Genomic DNA, 19522 nt, shown 5'->3' with positions numbered 1-19522 from the left:
TTGAGAATTTTAACTGATGTGAAATTATTGCCTTTTTGTTCAAATATATGCAGTAACATAAAATTTTCAATTAAAAGCATAGAATTCAAACTAAGCATAAAACCACAATCAATTTAAAATAATATAAAAGAATAATTTTAAAATGTGTAAAATCATTTAAAATGCCTTGTTAATTGCCAAGTTCACTGTATCAAACAAGGCACTTCTGTCAATTGAATGTAAAGCCAACATGCATTTTTAGAAAGAAATCCTTTGGAAGGAACAACCCTCATCTAAGGGAAAAAATATTTTGAGATAGATTTTATGGCTCTTTATTTTCTCTCTTTCTGTTCCAGTAGACAGTCAAATTAATACAATTTAAAAACCAAAAGTACTTTCTTCCTTCTCTTGATTGGACATCACTTTAGAGCAGCTTTTTCATATCTCAAGTGCTCCATTCAAACCAGGGTCATATAATCAATATAGTTTTATTATTTAATTTGAAATTTGCCATTAAAACTATAAGAACTACTCAGAACATTTTCTAACTCTTTTTGTTTCATAGCAATCACTGAAGGAAAATGCCCCACTTTAAATTTCAGTGCTTTTAAAAATATCCTACTCGGGTTTATAAGTTTTGATATTACACAAAGAAGGAATCCTCTGATCTTAAAGAATGACATAGTTTATATAATGAAGGCATTCTGAAAATATATAGTGGGCTTAGACTAAGATCATAACTAAGTTTAGCAGCATAAGGGCAGTCAGTACAAAAGTACTATAAAAGGGAAAACATACATTATTCCTGTTATAGCCAGGGGTGGGATTCAAAATTTTTAACAACCGGTTCTGTGGGCGTGGCTTAGGTGGTGGGCATGGCTTGGTGGTCATGTGACTGGGTGGACATGGCTTGGTGGTCATGCTATTGGCTGGGTTTGGCCAACTCAATATCTCACATCGAGGCACGCATCTCCTCGCCTGACCTCTCATGATTGTGGGGATGCTGCAACAGTCGTAAGTGTGGAAAATGGTCATAAGTAACTTTTTTCAGTGCCATTGTAACTTTAAATGGTCACTCCACACAAGCAAAGTACCAGCAAAGGAAAGGAAAAAAACTCCAGAGATGTTCCTGAGAAGTCCAGTCCTGCCAAGAATATAATAAGGGTTAACGGAGAGGCAGTTTCTGTAAGCACCAGAATGTTTCCTTCCTGACTTACTTACAGGATTAGGCCAGTAGTTTCTTCTAACAACTGGTTCTCTGAACTGCTTAGAATGTTAACAATCGGTTCTAGCAAATAGGTGTGAACTGGTAGAATCCCACCCCTGGTTCTAGCCCATTAAATTTACTGCACATTATTGCTTAAAGTATTATATTTCTCAAAGCCATCTCCATACTACTTCTTTAACCTCAGGAAGTTTTTGCTACAGAACTATGGGTTTAGTCTATACTTTTATTTCATTTGTACACACAGACAACACACACACAATGATTTTAAATTGCTTAAGTCATCTTGAATGCTGCATAAGTAATGCAAGAGCGAGATATTTCTTTAAGTAAACAAACATGGCTTGATTTAATAAACGTCTGTGGAATCTGTAAAGAGATCGAAAAATCATGATAGAAGAAGCATTGCCACTTTTGAAATTTAGCACTGGAGAAGATTCCTGAAAATATCACCAAAAGAATAAAAAATGAGTAATCAAATCAATCAACCCAGAGTTCCCCTTAGAGACACAAATGATAATGTTTAATTAATCAGATCCATTAGGTAAAAATCTAGCTAGCTGTAGATATCAACAATGATGGGAAAGAGAAAAAGGATAACTAAATAAAGATGTATGGATTTGATTATAGCAGCAATGTGTGAAATATTGGAATATCTGAAATTGATATTTGGGGACAACTCTTTCTGGAGAACTCCTAGGCAATCACTAAAAGTTGACACAAATTTGATGGCAAATAAAAAAAAAAATCAAAATAACTTTCAGCAGGAATTTATGTACCTTTTTAGTTTTAATAATTAAAAATTAAGGCAGACCACATTTAAAAATAAAAGCTGAAAATAAATGAAAGTAAGTAATTGTGTTGTAGTATTTACCCAACCGGTTTGCAAATTCTATACTACTGTTGTAAGGTATTACTGTTTTGAATCTTACAGGACTTGGCTGGAAAAGACTTACAGAACTATCAGAACACAGATACCAAAAAGAAATAGGCTGAAGACTCAAATAGTCTCATTCAGAACTTTTACAGAGAATAATTTTATAAGGCTCACAGATGTCTGAATTCATGTAACTTCCATGGGGCTATGACAAGCAGGGGTGGGATTCAGATTTTTTAACAACCAGTTCTGTGGGCGTGGCTTAGTTGGTGGGTGTGGCTTGATGGTCATGTGACTGGGTGGGCATGGCCAACTCGACATCACTCACATCAAGGGGCGCTTCTCCTCGCCTGGCCTCTCATGACAGTGGGGATGCTGCAACGGTCGTAAGTGTGAAAAATGGTCATAAGTCACTTTTTTCATTGTAACTTTGAATGGTCACCAAATGAATTGTTGTAAGTCAAGGATTACGTGTACAAAAATACAAAAAGTTTCTTTTCTTGCAAAAAGCTGCCCTAAATACCAATCATTAGATTAAAAATACCTGCAAGCCAGAGTTACAAATCAAGCAGGGTGCCAGAGCACCTTGAGGAATTAAAATAGTTAAAATGCAATGATAACTATCAGCAACCAACTCTTGCTCATAAAGTGAAACCCTTTAGCAGAGAGGTCATTTAAGCTCTCCAAAAAGAGCACAACCAGGAGAAGCAATCCTTAGATCCATTTGCACCACTTAAAGATACCAGCTGGTCTCACTCATCTCACAAGATATCCTAAGGAAATTATCCAGATTTAAGGAAAGGTCACATGCCCCCCAGAAAGACAGTAAAAAAATCAGTGCCAAACTTGCATCCTGCCTCTTGGAAGTACACCCCAAAAGGACAGTGCCAGATACCACTAAAGCAGTGAATGAAGACCCCCTCCCCAGATAGAAAAAGAAACCATGAGGCAGAAAAAAATTCAAACACAATACAAATAATTAAATCACAACAGTAGCTGGTGCTTGTTAAACCAATTACCAGAACAAATAGACACAGGAACTAGCCAGATTTCTCAAACCAGTTTCTTTTCAGGAATAGAGATTAATCTTTTTCCTTTCAAACAAAGCTGAATAGGGGAAATTATCCCATCAATAAACACAGGATTAAACGTCACCAAGCACAGAATTAAACTTCACCAAAAACCAGTTTTAGACCAAAACTCAGAAAGGGTATGTAAACTCATGTTTGAATGTCAATCTTTCTAGCTAGCCAAGAAGAAGTGTTTCCAGGGGAGTATTTCCTCCCAACAGCGGTGTAAAAAGCTTAAAACAACCCTTCCCCTTAAAGAAAAAAAAAACTCCTTCAGAGACAGTAAGTCTAGTCTGTCTGTCAAGAATATAATAAGGGTAGAAAAAAACAAAAGGAGATTTCTTCTAACTACCGGTTCTCCGAACTGCTTAGAAAGTTAACAAGGGGTTCTATAGAACCGGTCAGAACCGGTAGAATCCCACCCCTGATGATAAGTAATAAAAGTACCTTCTTAAAGCCTTCCACCTGCATTTGATTTTTGCCCTCCAAAAGAATGCATGAAACATTTAAATTAAATTAAATAGCAATAGCTATCATTATCGCTATACACCGTTTCATAGTGCTTTATAGCCCTCTCTAAGGGCTTTACAGAGTCAGCATATTGCCCCAACAATTTGGGTCCTCATTTTATTGACCTTAGAAGGATGGAAGGCTGAGTCAACCTTCAGACTCGAACTGCCAAACTGCTGGCAGCCAGCAATCAGCAGAAGTAGCCTGCAGAACTGTGTAAGTACATCTTATTCTGTTTTAATTAGGCAGAATAAACAATTAACGTAAAATGTACCTTTTTACATCAATTTCTTAACTTGAGTCAGAGGGATTTTAATAATTTTGAACATTTGCCCTAATTGGAAAGAAGGGAATAATCTTTTGTAATGAACAATTTTTAATTAATTTAGTTATTTGGTAAAGCTGAAAGCTAAACCTCCTTTTTTGCTTTAAACATAACATTCAAAAATTATTTTACAATTTTATAAATTACTTGGCATTTTGGGGTAGAATCTAGTCTTGATTCCAGTCTGCAGAAATGAGAATTGTGTTAAGGGCCATTTGAAATGCAGTTGGTTTTTTTTGGAACACTACTGTATACTTTATCCATTGAAACATTTATTTTTGCAATCTGTGACTAACCTTGGACAAATGCATTTATGTTGCCACAAAATAAATGAAAACTGTCTGCCAAATATAGACATTGATTAAACTTTGATCAAGTACACTGAACAAAAGAACATTTTATAGATTTTATATAATCATTTTTAATACACAGATATTTATAGTAACATATATTTAATGAACCTTATTGGGCAAATATATTCTGTATTTCCTCTTTGAGTTACTGTTTGCTAAGGCACAGGATTGTCCACATATATGCTTCTTCTTTTTTTTTTGCCTATTATATTTTGGCCCAAAAACTTACCGCCGATTGAGTTGCTCCATTTGTTGGATTGATCCAGATCTGCGTATTCCATCAGGAGTAGCTGCAGCTGTAGGCCGTTGCCAAGTTGTGGTTCGATTTACATGATCCACATAAAATACTCGTCCATGACTGTCTATCCGAGCTTCCCAATCTTATATTTTTTTTGAAGGAGTTGGAGACAAAAACAAATGAATTTTAATTGGAATATCCAAAACATAGATATTGGAAATTTAGCCTATGAATGTCGTATTTTCCCTATAACTATAAAGTTATGCAAAAATATTTCCATAAATAAAAAGAAAAAGTATATTGATCTACTTAATAGAGTTTCTATCAAAAACCACTACAATCAGTGGAGGAGCTAAAGTATTAATCTTATTATATAAGCCATCTTGGTGAGAACCCAGTCTTAAAGGACAGCATATATATGATTAATTTAATAAGTAACGTGCAAACATCCAAGAAGGTTTACTATATTCCCAAACGGCATTTGTGCTCCCACCCTCCTCTGTTCTGACTCTGCAATTATTGAGATCTAAAGTAATCATTAATAAAGCCCCAAATTAGGCCAATATATCATTTCAAAGGTTTGAATTAGGGATATGTCAAGTGAACTAGTTAGCATAGATAATCTCATTGGGGGAAAATGAGAAATTAATCTAAAAATCATTTCTACAGTTTTGCCTTTTGAATTTCCTAATCCATTATCCATGATAAAGTCAGGAGCCAAAATAGAAGACCTAAATTTAGAGCATAATTGTCCATGGTTCCCTAAGGCTTAAGGAAGTTCCTATCAGAGGTCAAAAGGGGAAGTCCCCACCAGAGACCAAAAGAAGGAAGCTGGGGCTAGCTGGTAACATTGGAAAGGCCCCTGAGGCCAAACAAATAGCAAGACAATTCCCTACCAGAGGCTAACAGGGAGGGAAGCTGAGGCGATCTGAGGAGTCCTTCCAGCAAAAAGTAAGCAATAAAACTAATTAACAGCAATAAACAGCTGGGCAGCCAGGTAGAGCCAGGGAGTGAGCTGGGCTACTGCTTTAAAGGGAGGCCAACTTCCCAAGAACTGACAAGGTGAGCTAAGTGGAGGGCAAAGCTCCCACTGGCTGCTCTGAAGAACCCAGCCACAGAAAATTAAAAATAAAATAAAATAATAACAAAACAACAACAATAACAATAATAAAAAAGACAACCCATACACAATCATGACTGCAAACACTCCATTGCCAAGCCCCCACCCAAAAAGAAGAGGACTGCTACCGATGTGCCTTATGGCTCCTGCACATGCTTTGTCTGTGATGAAACATTTGAGGAGGATGAGAGTACTATGAAGTGCTCCTATGGACTCATATGCCCACTACAAGTGTTTGAGGTTAACCAAAGGTGTTGCCCAGATTCTTTAATCAACATCACTAAAAACCTCCCAGTTTGCATTTCCGCTATTCCATCCAGCAAGGCCAGACCTGACAAATTTATTGTTTTGCTTGAATGGGTGGACAATTTGGAAACGCGTCTAGCATCCCTTGAAGAAAAGGAAAAAACACAGAAAACTGAAGCACCAGTATCCTGGAATCATGACACAGCTCAACAACCCAAGCCACAGGAAACCACTAACTCTGCAAGTAACATTTTCATCCTTATTAAAGACATGATTGAACGTGAACAGAAACATCCCAAAGCTATCTTATTTGGACTTGAGGACATCAATGAATCCAATGACATTGTAAAGGTTTGCAACATCATCAGCAACTTCCAGGCATCAACTATCGCTCCTGATGAAATCATTGATGTTTCCCATGATGGCTCCAAGTTCAAGAACAGTGATGGCTTGTTGGCCCACGCTTCTGCAGAATCGTTTGCAAGAATGAAACCAGCAAACACAAATACATTTCCACAATAAACTCACTCACCAAAAGCTGCACTAACCATAGGAAACTTTGTTCGCGGCTCCACCTGTCCATACTGCCTGCAAGCTCCACTTGGAACTCAAAAGACACTAGGACCAAGGAGAGACTGACCTGTTCATAGACTACCATGCTGACTGTATCAAATGCAAGATCAGTGGCCTGCATCCCAACAATCACACTTCAACAACAACCAAAACTAGGTATGCACACCCCCAACTTCCTCCAGGTCCACCCCACAGCCCTAAAATGCAAGCTACTCACAAAGCAAGAAGCCTCGCAAACAAAATGCCTGAATTCCTCCTGCTTCTAATTCCCCTGCCTGCAGCCCTATTCGACCTTATTTTTGTCTACAAGATGTGGTTGAATGTATCCTTTCCAGATTCCATTATTACAGTAAGTGACAATCACATTTTCCGGTCTGACTGTGATAATCGTAGAGGGGGTGGTGTTGCTATCTTCTATAAAAAGTCTCTAGGTCTGAAAAAGACAAATGTTACACAAGAGCTCGCTCTTCCTGAGACCATTGTCTGAGAACTGTCCCTAAATACCACAGTTCATTTCCTGCTATATTATAGAGCCCCTGATTATGACATTGGTCATACGAACAAGCTAACTGCACTACTAACTTGGACAGCTTCCTGCCCACACCCCCTTATCTTTCTTGGTGACCTCAATTTGCCTCTTATTAATTGGAGCCTAAACGAATGTACAACTGAACCTATACATGCAACCCTGTACAATGCTGTTATGACTCTGGGGCTGGAGCAGTTGGTAATGAACAACACTAGGCTCAACAATTGTTTAGATCTCATTTTCTGCAATAGCTTAAACTCAATTTATGGCCTACAAGTTAAAGAACCTTTTTCCAACTGTGACAACAACATGATTGATTTTTATCTCAATTTGTGCCCTTGAAAACAGGGTCATAATGATGGGATCCCAAATTATAACTTTAAAAAAGCCAAGTATAATCTCATAGCTACCAACCTCGCATCTCTTGATTGCCACCTTTTGTTCCCAGGTTGTATAACTGCAGAAGCCCATTACAATACTTTTTTGTTCAAAGTTAATAGAGTCATTAATCTATAAGTACCTAAAATAACTCCTAAAGCAAAAACAAAAACAAATTACCCATAACAATAAGAAAGTTACAATTACTTCGAATACGCAAACAAACCCGGAAGATGGTTAGCGTATAAACTGAAAAAAGAAAACAAAAAAGAATTATATACCAATTGCAAGATAATAATGGGATATTAGAGACGGAAAATTGGACAAAAAGAAAACAATTGTAAGAGACTATTTCGAGAATTTATACAACCAAGAAGAAATAGATGCAAACAAGTTAGAGGAATATTTGAAAGAAAGCACATTACAGCCATTAACGGAAGATAAAAAGGAGATATTAAATAAAGAAATAACTTTAGATGAGTTAAAAGAAGCAATTAAAAGACAAAAAAGTAATAGAACTCCAGGCCCAGATGGGTTGCAAGCGAATTATACAAAGAGATTGGAGAACCACTATAAAATTCGTTCCTAGAAATTTGTAACGAGGTATTACTAGAAGCAAGAGTCCCGGAATCATGGAAGGAGGCCCAAATTATATTGATCCCTAAAGAGGGTGCAGATGCCACCCAGGTAAAAAATTACAGACCAATATCTCTTTTAAACACAGATTACAAAATTTTATGAGTGTGATGGCGGAAAGACTGAAGCTAATTCTTAATGAAAGAATTCACCCTGACCAGAATGGATTCCTTCCCATGAGACAGATTAGAAATAATACAAGAATGATAATTGATATATTAGAATATTATGAAACACACCCAGGAAGCCAAGTTGCTCTTTTCTTCCTGGATGCACAAAAGGCATTTGACAACCTAAACTGGGAATTTATCTCTTCTTGAAAGTCTCAAGTGATGGCGCTCCCACAACTTCTGAGGGCAAGCTGTTCCATTGGTTGATTGTTCTCACTGTCAGAAAGTTTCTCCTTATTTCCAGGATAAATCTCTCCTTGTTCAGTTTCCATCCACAAGGAACGCAAAGACTGCGTTCAGGAAGGCAAACACTCCCTCCAAGCAGCGCCCCATGACACGTTACAGCTGGAGGAAATGTCAGGGGAGAAGGCCATATCTGACATAGCCCCTCGATCACAAGTGGCTTCATCCCACTATTCTAAGAAAGCCTCCCTCCATCCCAAGCCAGCTAGATCTCAAGCAGGTTCCAGTGTCTCATGGCAATTATCTGCTGCTGGCTCTCACCATCCTTCCAGAGTATCCTCCCATTGCAGCGATGCATCTAAGGCCTCCAAAGCAGCAAGTTACATCAACCGAGCTGCAGAAGCTGAGGTAGAAGCTGCAGTAGCAGACGCAGATTTACGCGCAACAGAGGAGGTGACATGGCAGAAGGAGGCATTACCAGCTCAAGCAGAAGAAATGGCCAAAGCCCAGGCCAACCAACAGGCAGAAATGGCCAAAGCTCAGGCCAAACAGGAATTGATCGAAAGGCAAACGGAGTCAGCAACAAAAACAGTCCGAGCTGCAGCATGGCGGAAGGTGGCTGACATCGCCTCCCTCAACTTCAACCTAGAAGAGTTGGGAGAAGAGAGCCCAGATAAATGGGTCAAGACCTACGTGGATGAGCAGCATTCACTATGAAACAAGCAGGTGGAACCGGCACAGTTAGCTAGTGGTCTCCCAGGACCTAGGAATCAAAAGGGAGAATCTTAACTACAGACTCTAAACGCTGGTCAAAAAATTGATGTCATAAGACCTAAGGCTCGAGACTCCGTCCCCCAAAACAGCAAACCTACCCCAACATCTCAAGACTTGCAGGGCAAGCAAATTAGCCCACCAGTAACAGCGAAGATTTTTCTGAAGAGAGACATACATCAAGCGACAACTGCTACGCTCAATCCACAGGCAGTGGCATTCCTGCCACAACCTCAACACTACTCGAGCTCACAGGTACAACAAGATAACCGCAGCCGGCCTACCCAGCAGCATGAAGCTCAACCATCGTATACACCATGGCAGGACAACCTCCTCAGTAAGTATAGTGAGGATGACTACAACCTGTCGTTGAGATACAACCCAGACCTATTCTACGATAATCCAAGGGGAGAACTCTCTGCATCACTGCCCCTCACCTATAACCCCTATACCACCTCAGCAGATGATCCAGCATACTGGAGAGACTTGGCACTAAGGAGAGGAAAACTAGATTTGGCTGCCAACGGTGTATACAAATTCTCTGACGAGCCAGGCAGAAGATATCTGCTATGGAAGAGTATTTTCATGCGCAACATTCAAGCCATACGCCTGAAGCCTGACGAAGTACTTGTACACTTGATAGCATGGCTGGGGCCGTGGTCTGCAAGAGCAGCACAGGACCTTTATGGATCCCACTTACATGATCCAGACACTGCCCTTCGGTTGATGTGGAAGAGACTCAACGAAGAGTATGGTGCTCCCACAGAGGTGGAATCATCACTCTTGGATCGCCTCAACAGCTTTCCTAAAATCAGTCTCCATAAGCCTAATCAGCTCAGGGGCTTCTCCAATATACTTATACAACTGAGAGCAGTACAATGGGATCCCAACTTACCGGGACTTGCTTGTCTTGATCAATTCGATATGCAAAGCAAAATCATTTGAAAACTACCACAGGTGCTAATTGAACAATGGATCCAGTTGTCTGAGGCCTTCAGGGCCAATGGTCGACACAAAGTAACTCCCTTTACCCTTCTCGAAAAATTCATAGCACACCAGGAAACGTCGTGCAATGACTCCCAGACCCGCAGACTCAGCTGTTAGTCCTCCAACTGACAAAAGACCCAGCAGCAAATATGTGCTGTCCACAGTCCCTACGCAAACTGCAAATGGAAAACTCTTCATAGTTGTCCATAAGACCAGGGTTGACTCCTCAACCATAAAGAGTTTGGCCGCAAACCTGTTGGGCCCAACCCAAGTTAAGCCCCCGACAAAACAGAAAGTCCAGCTTTGCCCATTACACAATTCTCAATACTCACTGAACAGGTGCCAGGAGTTTGCAAGAAAATCCCTGGACCAAAGGAAAGCTTTGATAAGGGAGTACAGATTCTGCTACAAGTGTTGCGAATCCAAACACCCGGCCAAATACTGCACAGCCAAGGTGCTATGTTACTTATGTAACAGCAACAAGCATCCAGCCACTCTGCATCCAGACCCCAATCCACCACAGCAGACAACTCCGAACCCTCCTCAAACAAGATTCCTCAGTGGGCTGCCGAAGCGCAACCAGGACTGACAGCAAGTGTCAAATGCATGGCAGTATGTGAAGACCCACAACTCCCTCTCTTATGTCATCAGATCTGCTTAGCCAACATGTACCCTGATGGACGCCCAGAAGAAGCCGTAAAGATGTATGTGATAGTGGGTAATCAGAGCACCTGCTCGCTGGCCAGATCTGCATTCTTCAACCTCTTTGATGTCCAACAGGATGAAGTGCACTTCACAATATCAATCAACGTGCACCGCACCATGACACACAATGGGGAGCAGAGCCACTGGACTTTGTATAATGCCATTAGATGGGAGTTCTCACTTCCTACTGCCACCTGTGTTGGAATGGGGCGGGATACCAAGCAACCGCAGCCAGATTGCGACATCAGAGGTAGCAAGCAACATACCTCACCTGAAGCACATGGCTCATCTATTTCCCACTCTAGATCCAGAGGCAGAGATTCTACTCTTGCTGGGAGTAGATGCCCCTTATGCTTTAGCTTACTCTGATTTAGTCATGGGCCCAACATACGCACCATTTGCCTTCAAAACACAGCTAGGATGGGGAATCACAGGAGTAGTCTGTGTCGATCGGCTGCAGGCCCCAACCCAGGCAAGTACCTTAGCTACATCCGTTCTCAAGAATGGAAGATCCTCCCATCTGAAACTGTGCCAACAACACTTCACGCTTTCAACAGTCAAACCTGTCTTAGGAGAGGCACTGTTTCAGACTACCAAAGAAGACAACAACTTAGCCTTGTCTATAGAGGACAAAAGGTTCCTACAGCTTATAGGTAAGGAATGTCAACTGGATGCAACCTGTTGGGTCACTCCACTACCCTTTCGCACACCCAGAAATGCTTGCCAAACAACCAACAACTTGCACTCTCTCGCTTCTTTAGTCTGAGATGAATCATGAACTGGAAGCCAGAAATGAAAACTCACCTAGTGGAGTTCATGGACAAGATGGTACAGAACAGACTTGCTGAGCTGGCCCCACCCCTGGGGAAAGACGAAGAATGTTGGTATCTACCATCCTTTGGAGTGTACCATTCCCAGAAACCAGGCCAAATACGTGTACTCTTTGACGCCAGCGCACAGTTCCAAGGCCACTCTCTGAACAAGACCCTTCTTACAGGACCTGATCTCATGAACAGTCTCCTTGGGATGCTCATCCACTTCAGAAAAGAAGCCATAGCTGTTGTGGCCGACATACAGCAGATGTTCTATTCCTTCCTTGTACGGGAAGATCACCGCAACTATCCCCATTTCCTGTGGTTCAGTGACGAACAGCACAACCAATGGATTTCAGAATACAGAATGAGAGTGCATGTCTTTGGCAATGGCTCTTACCCTGCAATTGTAAACATACAGCTTGAGAGGGCAGAGACAAATATGGAGCAGAAGCTACATGCTTCGTAGAACACGACTTCTACGTGGACGATGGCTTGAAATCTGTATCCATCCCAGTAGAGGCCATAGACCTCTTAAAGAATACATGGCAGATACTAGGGAATGCCAACCTCAGACTACACAAGATAGCTTCCAATAACGAAGAAGTACTAAAGGCCTTCAATCCCGAGGACCATGCAAAGGGACTTCAAGACCTCGATTTCAGCAGCGATGTCCCCCCTAATCCAATGCAGTCTTGGCCCATGTTGGGACTTGAAAAAAGACTTCTTCACCTTCAAAACCCCAGCCCTAAAGACTGACTTTATGAGGAAAGGAGTACTGTCAATGGTTAACAGCTTGTTCGATCCTCTAGGTTTTGCAGCCCTTGTCACCATTCAAGGTAGAATCCTACTGTGCACGCTCTCCCAAAATACCAAAGATTAGGATGAACCACTCCCACCAGAGCAGAAGTAAGAATGGGAGTCATGGTGCAATTCTCTATGATGTCTCCAAGATGTTCACCTACAGTGGACATATGTTCCTATCTCGCCCACCATGGCACAAAGAAAGGAACTGCATGTTTTTTCAGATGCGTCAACAAAGGCAGTTGCAGCCGTGGCATACCTCAGGGTCTATGGTGGGGAGAGTGACGTTTATGTTGGATTTGTCATGGGAAAGGCAATACTGGCACTGCAACAAAGTCATACTATACTACGGCTGGAACTTTGGAAAGTTGCACTGGCCGCAGAACTAGCATACACGATAATGAAGATGATAGATCTTCAGTTAGAACCTACCACCTTCCATACAGACAGCAAGATGATACTGGGTTACATCCACAATGAGAGCAGACACTTCTATGTCTTATGTGAGCAACGGAATAGAGCAGATCAGGAGAGTTTCCAAACCTGAGCAGTGGCAGTATGTACCAACAGACCAGAACCCTGCAGATCATGCTACAAGGTCAATTCCTGCATCCCAGTTAGCAGAATCGACCTGGCTCAAAGGCCCTGAGTTCTTGTTGTGTACAGGCACCCTGAAGCCAGGGGAACCCGAACTTTATGAGCTCCTAGATCCAGATCATGATGCCAACATTCAACCTCTAGAGAAGGCAAAGGAACAGGTCGTTTGCATGGCAATGACAGTCAAACACAAGAAGGAAGGCCCCTTAGAACCTGCTCGCTTTGAGCGCTTCTCCCAATGGAAACCTCTCATACTGGGCATGACTGTGATCGTTCGCACAATCGTTCATTTCCTAGATCACTGGAAAGGCTTCCAGTCAAGCTTCCCAGACTGTTATACCCAGGCAGAGAGACAAATAATGAGAAGTGCACAACAAGATCCATATCCATTGGAATTCGGATGCCTGAAAGCAGGGAAGCCCATATCACAATCTAGTCCACTTCTGGAATTGAACCCATACCTCGACAGCCAAGAGTTACTTTGAGTGGGCAGATGCCTACACAAAGCTGAAATGGCCTTACACAACAAACACCCCATCATCTTTCCTGTTTGCCAACATGTAACGAGCCTGTTAGTATGACACTACCATGAAACAGTCCACCATCAAGGCCGCCACTTCACAGAAGGTGCCATCAGAGTGAATGGACTCTGGATCGTAGGCGCCAAAAGATACATTATGACTGTTCTGAAGAGATGCTACCATTGTTGCTTCTGTCCAAAATGTCTGAATATTATCTGGCTTGTCGTATTTTCTTAAATGCCAGTTCCTTACAATGTTCAGGAAGGCCTGACTCCATGTTAATGACAGCCTTACTTAATATCTAGCCATCAGTTAAATCAGTGTTTCTCAAACTTGGCAACTTTTAAGACATATGGACTTCAAATCCCAGAATTTGGGAATTTGAAGCCCACATGTCTTAAAGTTGCCAAGTTTCAGAAACACTTAAGTTAGATAAACAGCTTAATACAAATAGTTCTTTATCACATCAGATAAGCATCACATTTAAATAAATGTTGTCTCAGCTTGTATAGTTTACTTATTGCTATGAAGACTAATCAAAACACAAGGTATTAAATCTTGAGCTTAAATTGCAAATGCAACCTAAGAAACTGAATTTTTAAAAAATCATTCCACTGAAGTTTATCATTACAGTATAATTTTAAATAAAATTAAGAAAAAAATACAATTTGTGCAGCAAGCTTTCAATAGCATTAACCACAAAAGGGGAAAAAAACTATATTCAGAAACACAGAACAGGAAGCATAATAATGGGAATAAGGAGGCATAATAATGGGAATTAATTAATTAGTTCTTTATTCTCTTGTTAATAAACAACGCTACATAATCCATGACCCACTTGGTCACTGTTTCAGATATATTTCCTTACCTAAACAGAATGATGAAGGACAAAACAAAAACAAAACAGTATGATCTGGAACAATTTCTGATGTTCTGCTGGCATGATCATGGCTGACTGCTCCCTGGTAACCAATGGTGGGAGCAGTTTACTTGGCCTCTACAGGACTACATTGGGACTGATCTTTTGAATCTTTGAATGGTAATGTGGCTGTCTGGCAGCACTGTAGCAACCTCAAATTTGCCAAATTTCCTTCCCACAGGAGTTTTGCAATAATTCAGTACATGTAAATTTGTTAAATAACAAATTGTTACTGGGAGCCAATTTGGTCTAGTAGTTAAGGCATCAGGCTAGAAAGTAGGAGACAATAAGTTCAAATTCTGCTTTAGACATGAAAGCCAGCTGAATGACTTTGGGCCAGTCACTTTCTCTCAACCCAACCCAACTCACGGGTTATTGTTATGGGGAAAATAGGAGGAAGGTATGTTGGATACGTTTGCCACCTTGAGTTATTTGTAAAAATAATAAAAATTGATATAAATAAGTAAATAAATAATTATTCTTAAGCAATAACAGAAGGGCAATTTGATCTGAGTTGCAAACTCCTTGGTAAAATAAAGGTTTTGCCTATTATGTGATATTGTCATGTTATATATCAACGTTTCGCCTTAATGTGGAGGTTTCTGAGCATTAAATGACTGAATATTTATTTTGGCTTTTATTAAATTAACAAGAACAGAATCAAATCCAATGATTAGGTTGGCTAATACCAAGACTATGAATTATTTATAAATGTTATTATTCAAACCTGAAAGGTGACAAACATATGAAGTATTATAGATCAGAGCATGCCCTCTAGTGGTCAGCATTTATTAATGCAGGACACTTTTAACTAAAAGTATTAATTTTACTTTACTCATTTTGCAGAAGGATTCAAACATATAATAAATATGAATGGTTCATTGTCAAACCCACATTTGTATGCTGCTTGCTGTCTGAAAATCATACAGGCAAAATTCAAATGAAGTGGTAATTTGGACTTGGTGGGATCCTCAGGGAAGAATACATTCTCTTTGAATAGTTCTCTTCATCTTTGAAAAGTAACTGAAGATTTAACTCATCATAGCCACAATCTATCGGGATGATTTTCTGTGCTTTCTGAAATAAATTAGGACTTAAATGCACTATGATACCTGGCGGGGGGAGAAATATACATTCAATCAACCCAATGTTTCGGTCTTGTCCAGTGGTGGGATTCAAATTTTTTTACTACTGGTTCTGTGGGCGTGGCTTGGTGGGTGTAGCAAGGGAAGGATACTGTAAAATCTCCAGCCAGAGGTGGTATTTGCCAGTTCTCCGAACTACTCAAAATTTATGCTACGGGTTCTCCAGAACTGGTCAGAACTGTCGAATACCACCTCTGGTCTTGTCTCTATTTCCATGTTTTAGAACTGCCTTTTAAAAACAATACTGGGTCCTATAGATAATAATTTCCTCAAATAATTATTGGGTACTTTCTTATTGTTCAAAACAATGTACTTAAAAAGTACAATATGCAAATGACAAGAGAAGAAATCATAAATCGTAATTATGAAACAGCATAGAACAGTGATGGCTAACCTTTTCAGCACTGAGTGCCCAAAGCACGCATTGCCAAAATTAAATGCGTGCATATCCCTGCGCATACGCCCACCCACCTATGCACATGTGCATGTACCTTTGTGTGCATATGCCCCCACACATGTACCTCGCTCCATGCCTGCATGGCAGACTAGCTGTCCAACAGAAGGCACGTGCGCATATGCAGCAGATCTGAGCTGGGGCAACGGCTCATGTGCTGAGAGAGAGGGCTCTACATGCCACCTCTGGCACATGAGCCATAGTCCATAGTTCGCCATCACGGGCATAGAATCAAGGAAAACAAACCCAGCAAAAATCCTAGTGCATCCGTAAAAAAAAAAAAGTATTTCAGGAATAAAAGGAAAAACAAAAGACAGATGGTGACAGATTATATTTTAGCTAACTTAAAATTTATCTTGCAAGGTTCACATGTACATACAGGAGATATTGATCTTTATCTTTTAGATGAGTTAAATTAAATAATATAAAATCTGAATCTTACTTGGTGGGAGAGGCTCGTCAACAGTTGGGTACTGATGGTGATCAGGTCTCAATGAAGGAAGCTGGTTGATTGGCTGAGAATTATGTAGCAAAGGGCAATCACCTATGGATAAGAAAGGGCAGAAGTGCATATTCATTCAAAGTTGCCACACATTGATTGCAGATGCATTATGATAAACACATATGATATAAAGGTTTGGGAATGATAAGGATTGACAAAAGTTTGGTGTATTAACAATTTAGAAATCTTTATATAGCAGACAGGTACTGAAATGTTAAAGCAAAAGATAGATATTTGAAGGATCGATGGGTGAAATCCCCACATGAAAACCCATAACAATTTAAAACACCACGTGGGGATATAAATGTAGCCTTCGTCAATTAGCACTAATTTTTGTAAGTTAGAATTCCAGCCAGCATGGCTAGTGACTCTACTGCTGAGTGTTATGTGTCTTCATATGTAGGGCACCAGCATAATAAAGGAGGATACAGCATACCTAAGGTGATGTGGAACCTATCATACACAAAACATATATTCAAGTCCAAAGGAAATAAAGAGAAAATTGGAGAGCTTCTAAACAGCCAATCTATACTTGAAAATTTCTAAATTTGGTGGCTTCTTACAGTATTATTTTATTCTCTAGCCCAGGGTTAAATTCGCCCTTTATCACCTGAGGTGTATTACTCATTAACAGAGAAAGTAGATAAGGACTCATGGAACTGAGAAAAAAATGTTTAGAAATAAGGCAGAAATCTTGTGACCTGCAGCATCTGATGATAGATGCTTAGTACATGGACTGCAAAGTGGCAACCATATATTTCTCAATTTCTACACCATACATTTGATAGTTCATTTCCTATGTAAATTATCATGAAAGCACAATAAAAAAAATTCAATTCCCACACCTGCATTTAAAAGTGGGTTTTTAAATCTGAGGTCCTATATTAAATAGAAGTTTGTCTATATGATAAGATCTTTATTATTTATTATTTCTGCCTAAGTTATGGTATTCAAGGTCCTCCTCCTTCTCCTCCAAATCTAACCTTCTCTTCTGATGCTTGGACCTGCTATTGGAGACTCTATATTTTCTGCAGTCCCCTGTAGATTCATTCCGGGAACTACCAATTCCTCAGACCAATGGGCAGAGCTATCCAGCTGTTCCCTGTCCAACTCAGGGCTTTGACCCGAGTCTGGCACTGATTCAAAAGCACTATTTTCCTCCTCTTCATCATCCTGTGAAGAAAAAACTGTGCTCTCAGAAATCTTTGCACTATCAACGGAAGAGAACCTAGTATGACTTGAGAATCGGTTGGCACTCTCATGGCCAGAAGTGCTGTAACAGGAAGTGCTGTAACAGGAGGTACTATAGCAGGAAGTGCTATAGCAAGAAGTGCTATAACAGGATGTGTCACACACTTCATATTCAGGGTCACCATTTGGTCTAGGACTCAGTTCACTGTCACTTTCAGTTCTTGGCCCTTCATTATCCAATGTTTGTTCATTTAAATCAGCAAGGTGTTCAATGGAGGTGCTGCGCGGAACAGTTCCCCGGACAAAGTTCTCTTCTACTAAGTTTTCCTGAGGAGGTTCAGCCAACACTGTTTCAGTCTCACTAACTAAATCTTTCTCAGATACTTCCCTCACTGTCAGTTCCTCATCATTCTCTATTATACTGCCTTGTTCCTCCTCCCCTTCTCCATCATCACTACTCAACTGGGCAGAAGGCAAACTGTGCAAGAGATTGTGTATTCTTATGTAGTGTGTACGAGGAGTCTCAGGCTCCCCACAAGCAGATGCAATCACTGTTTCAAGTTCTGACACAGGCAAGGAACAAGGCCTGCTTTTCCTTTTCATCGTGGTCCTTAGTTGTAGCTTGCTCTCCTTTTCATCATCATTCTCATCTTGGTCCTCTTGGGCTGAAGCCCCTTCATCATCCTGATTCTTCTCTAAATCCTTGGTAACTTGAATATCTCCACTCACCTCATCGATAGATAAGGCTTCTATGCTGATAAAGATGTCACTATCTGCCTGAGTAACAGAATTAACTTTGTTGTTTTCTCTAACTTCAGACTCTGGAGGAGTGCATGCCAGCAAAGGTAGTCGTTCACTGAAATCCACAACACTTGGGGAAGGCATTATTTCCACTGGAATAGATTCTGAGAGATTAACTGTGTTTGCTGGTACAACATCATTCTCTCTATATTCTGTTAGCTCTTCTTTGAAGGAGCAGTTCAAGGTAAGTTCTTCAGCTCCAGAGTTGCCCACACTGATGCATATTAGTGAACATTCATGTAGCTTTTCTGAAGCTGCACTTTCTGAGGTCTCTATACTGTTGCATGCTGAGGTATTAATGGTGCTTTCCTGAAGTTCAATTGATTCATTGTCTACAGCAGTAGAGACCTCTTCATCATCTGCTAGAAGCAAAAAGAAAAGAAACATGACATATAAGTAAAATTGGATATAAATAATATAGCCTGACGCTTCAACAAACCTACATAAATATATCCAAATATCTGTTAAGCTCAGAATTAAGCTGCATCTCATACAGTTTAGTAACAAGTGAATTAAATGCATTTATTAAATCAAATAATTTGGAATATCATATATACCAAAATGCTTATAATATTAAGCAAGATATTAATTTCTGTTATTTAAAATTGAATCGATTCATTATCAAATAAGCTAAAAGCCTATATATTGGAATAAATCCCATTGAATAAAATGAGATTTTATTCTGAGTAGATATGCATAGCATTATACAGTGAATTAAGGACTTTCCTATGTAAAAATGTTTTTAAAAAAAAGAAGAGAGAGAAATAGATCCATGTGTAAAATATCAACCTATTAAGGTTAATGAGGTAATTCCATGCATGTCTATTCAGAAACAGAAACAGAGTTTAATGGATTTATTTTCAGCTCTGTTTGGAATTAATCAAAAGAGCAATAAAGTTCA

At 40.0% G+C, this 19522-nt stretch overlaps 1 protein-coding gene across 10 annotated transcripts in view; it reads right to left on the bottom strand.

Moving 5' to 3' along the window:
* HECW1 (HECT, C2 and WW domain containing E3 ubiquitin protein ligase 1) overlaps window positions 1-19522 on the bottom strand; it is a 307384-nt gene that overhangs the window by 64704 nt on the left and 223158 nt on the right. For 9 of the 10 annotated variants that reach the window (XM_087945048.1, XM_087945049.1, XM_087945044.1 and 6 more), the window contains 3 exons: window positions 17613-18983; window positions 16570-16671; window positions 4569-4719 (listed from right to left, as the gene is read on the bottom strand). In XM_087945048.1, the coding sequence (XP_087801174.1) occupies window positions 4569-4719; window positions 16570-16671; window positions 17613-18983 (1624 nt within the window). The remainder of the gene's footprint in view (window positions 1-4568; window positions 4720-16569; window positions 16672-17612; window positions 18984-19522) is intronic. The other variant, XM_087945043.1, reaches the window with a different exon arrangement.

Source organism: Notechis scutatus, chromosome Z (genome assembly GCF_049901735.1).
Source record: "Notechis scutatus isolate UNSWTSFEM ecotype Mainland chromosome Z, rNotScu1.2, whole genome shotgun sequence".
NCBI classification, from domain to species: Eukaryota; Metazoa; Chordata; class Lepidosauria; order Squamata; family Elapidae; genus Notechis; species Notechis scutatus.
The sequence above is the reverse complement of the archived record's forward strand: the minus strand, read 5'-3'. Positions and strand labels throughout refer to the sequence as shown.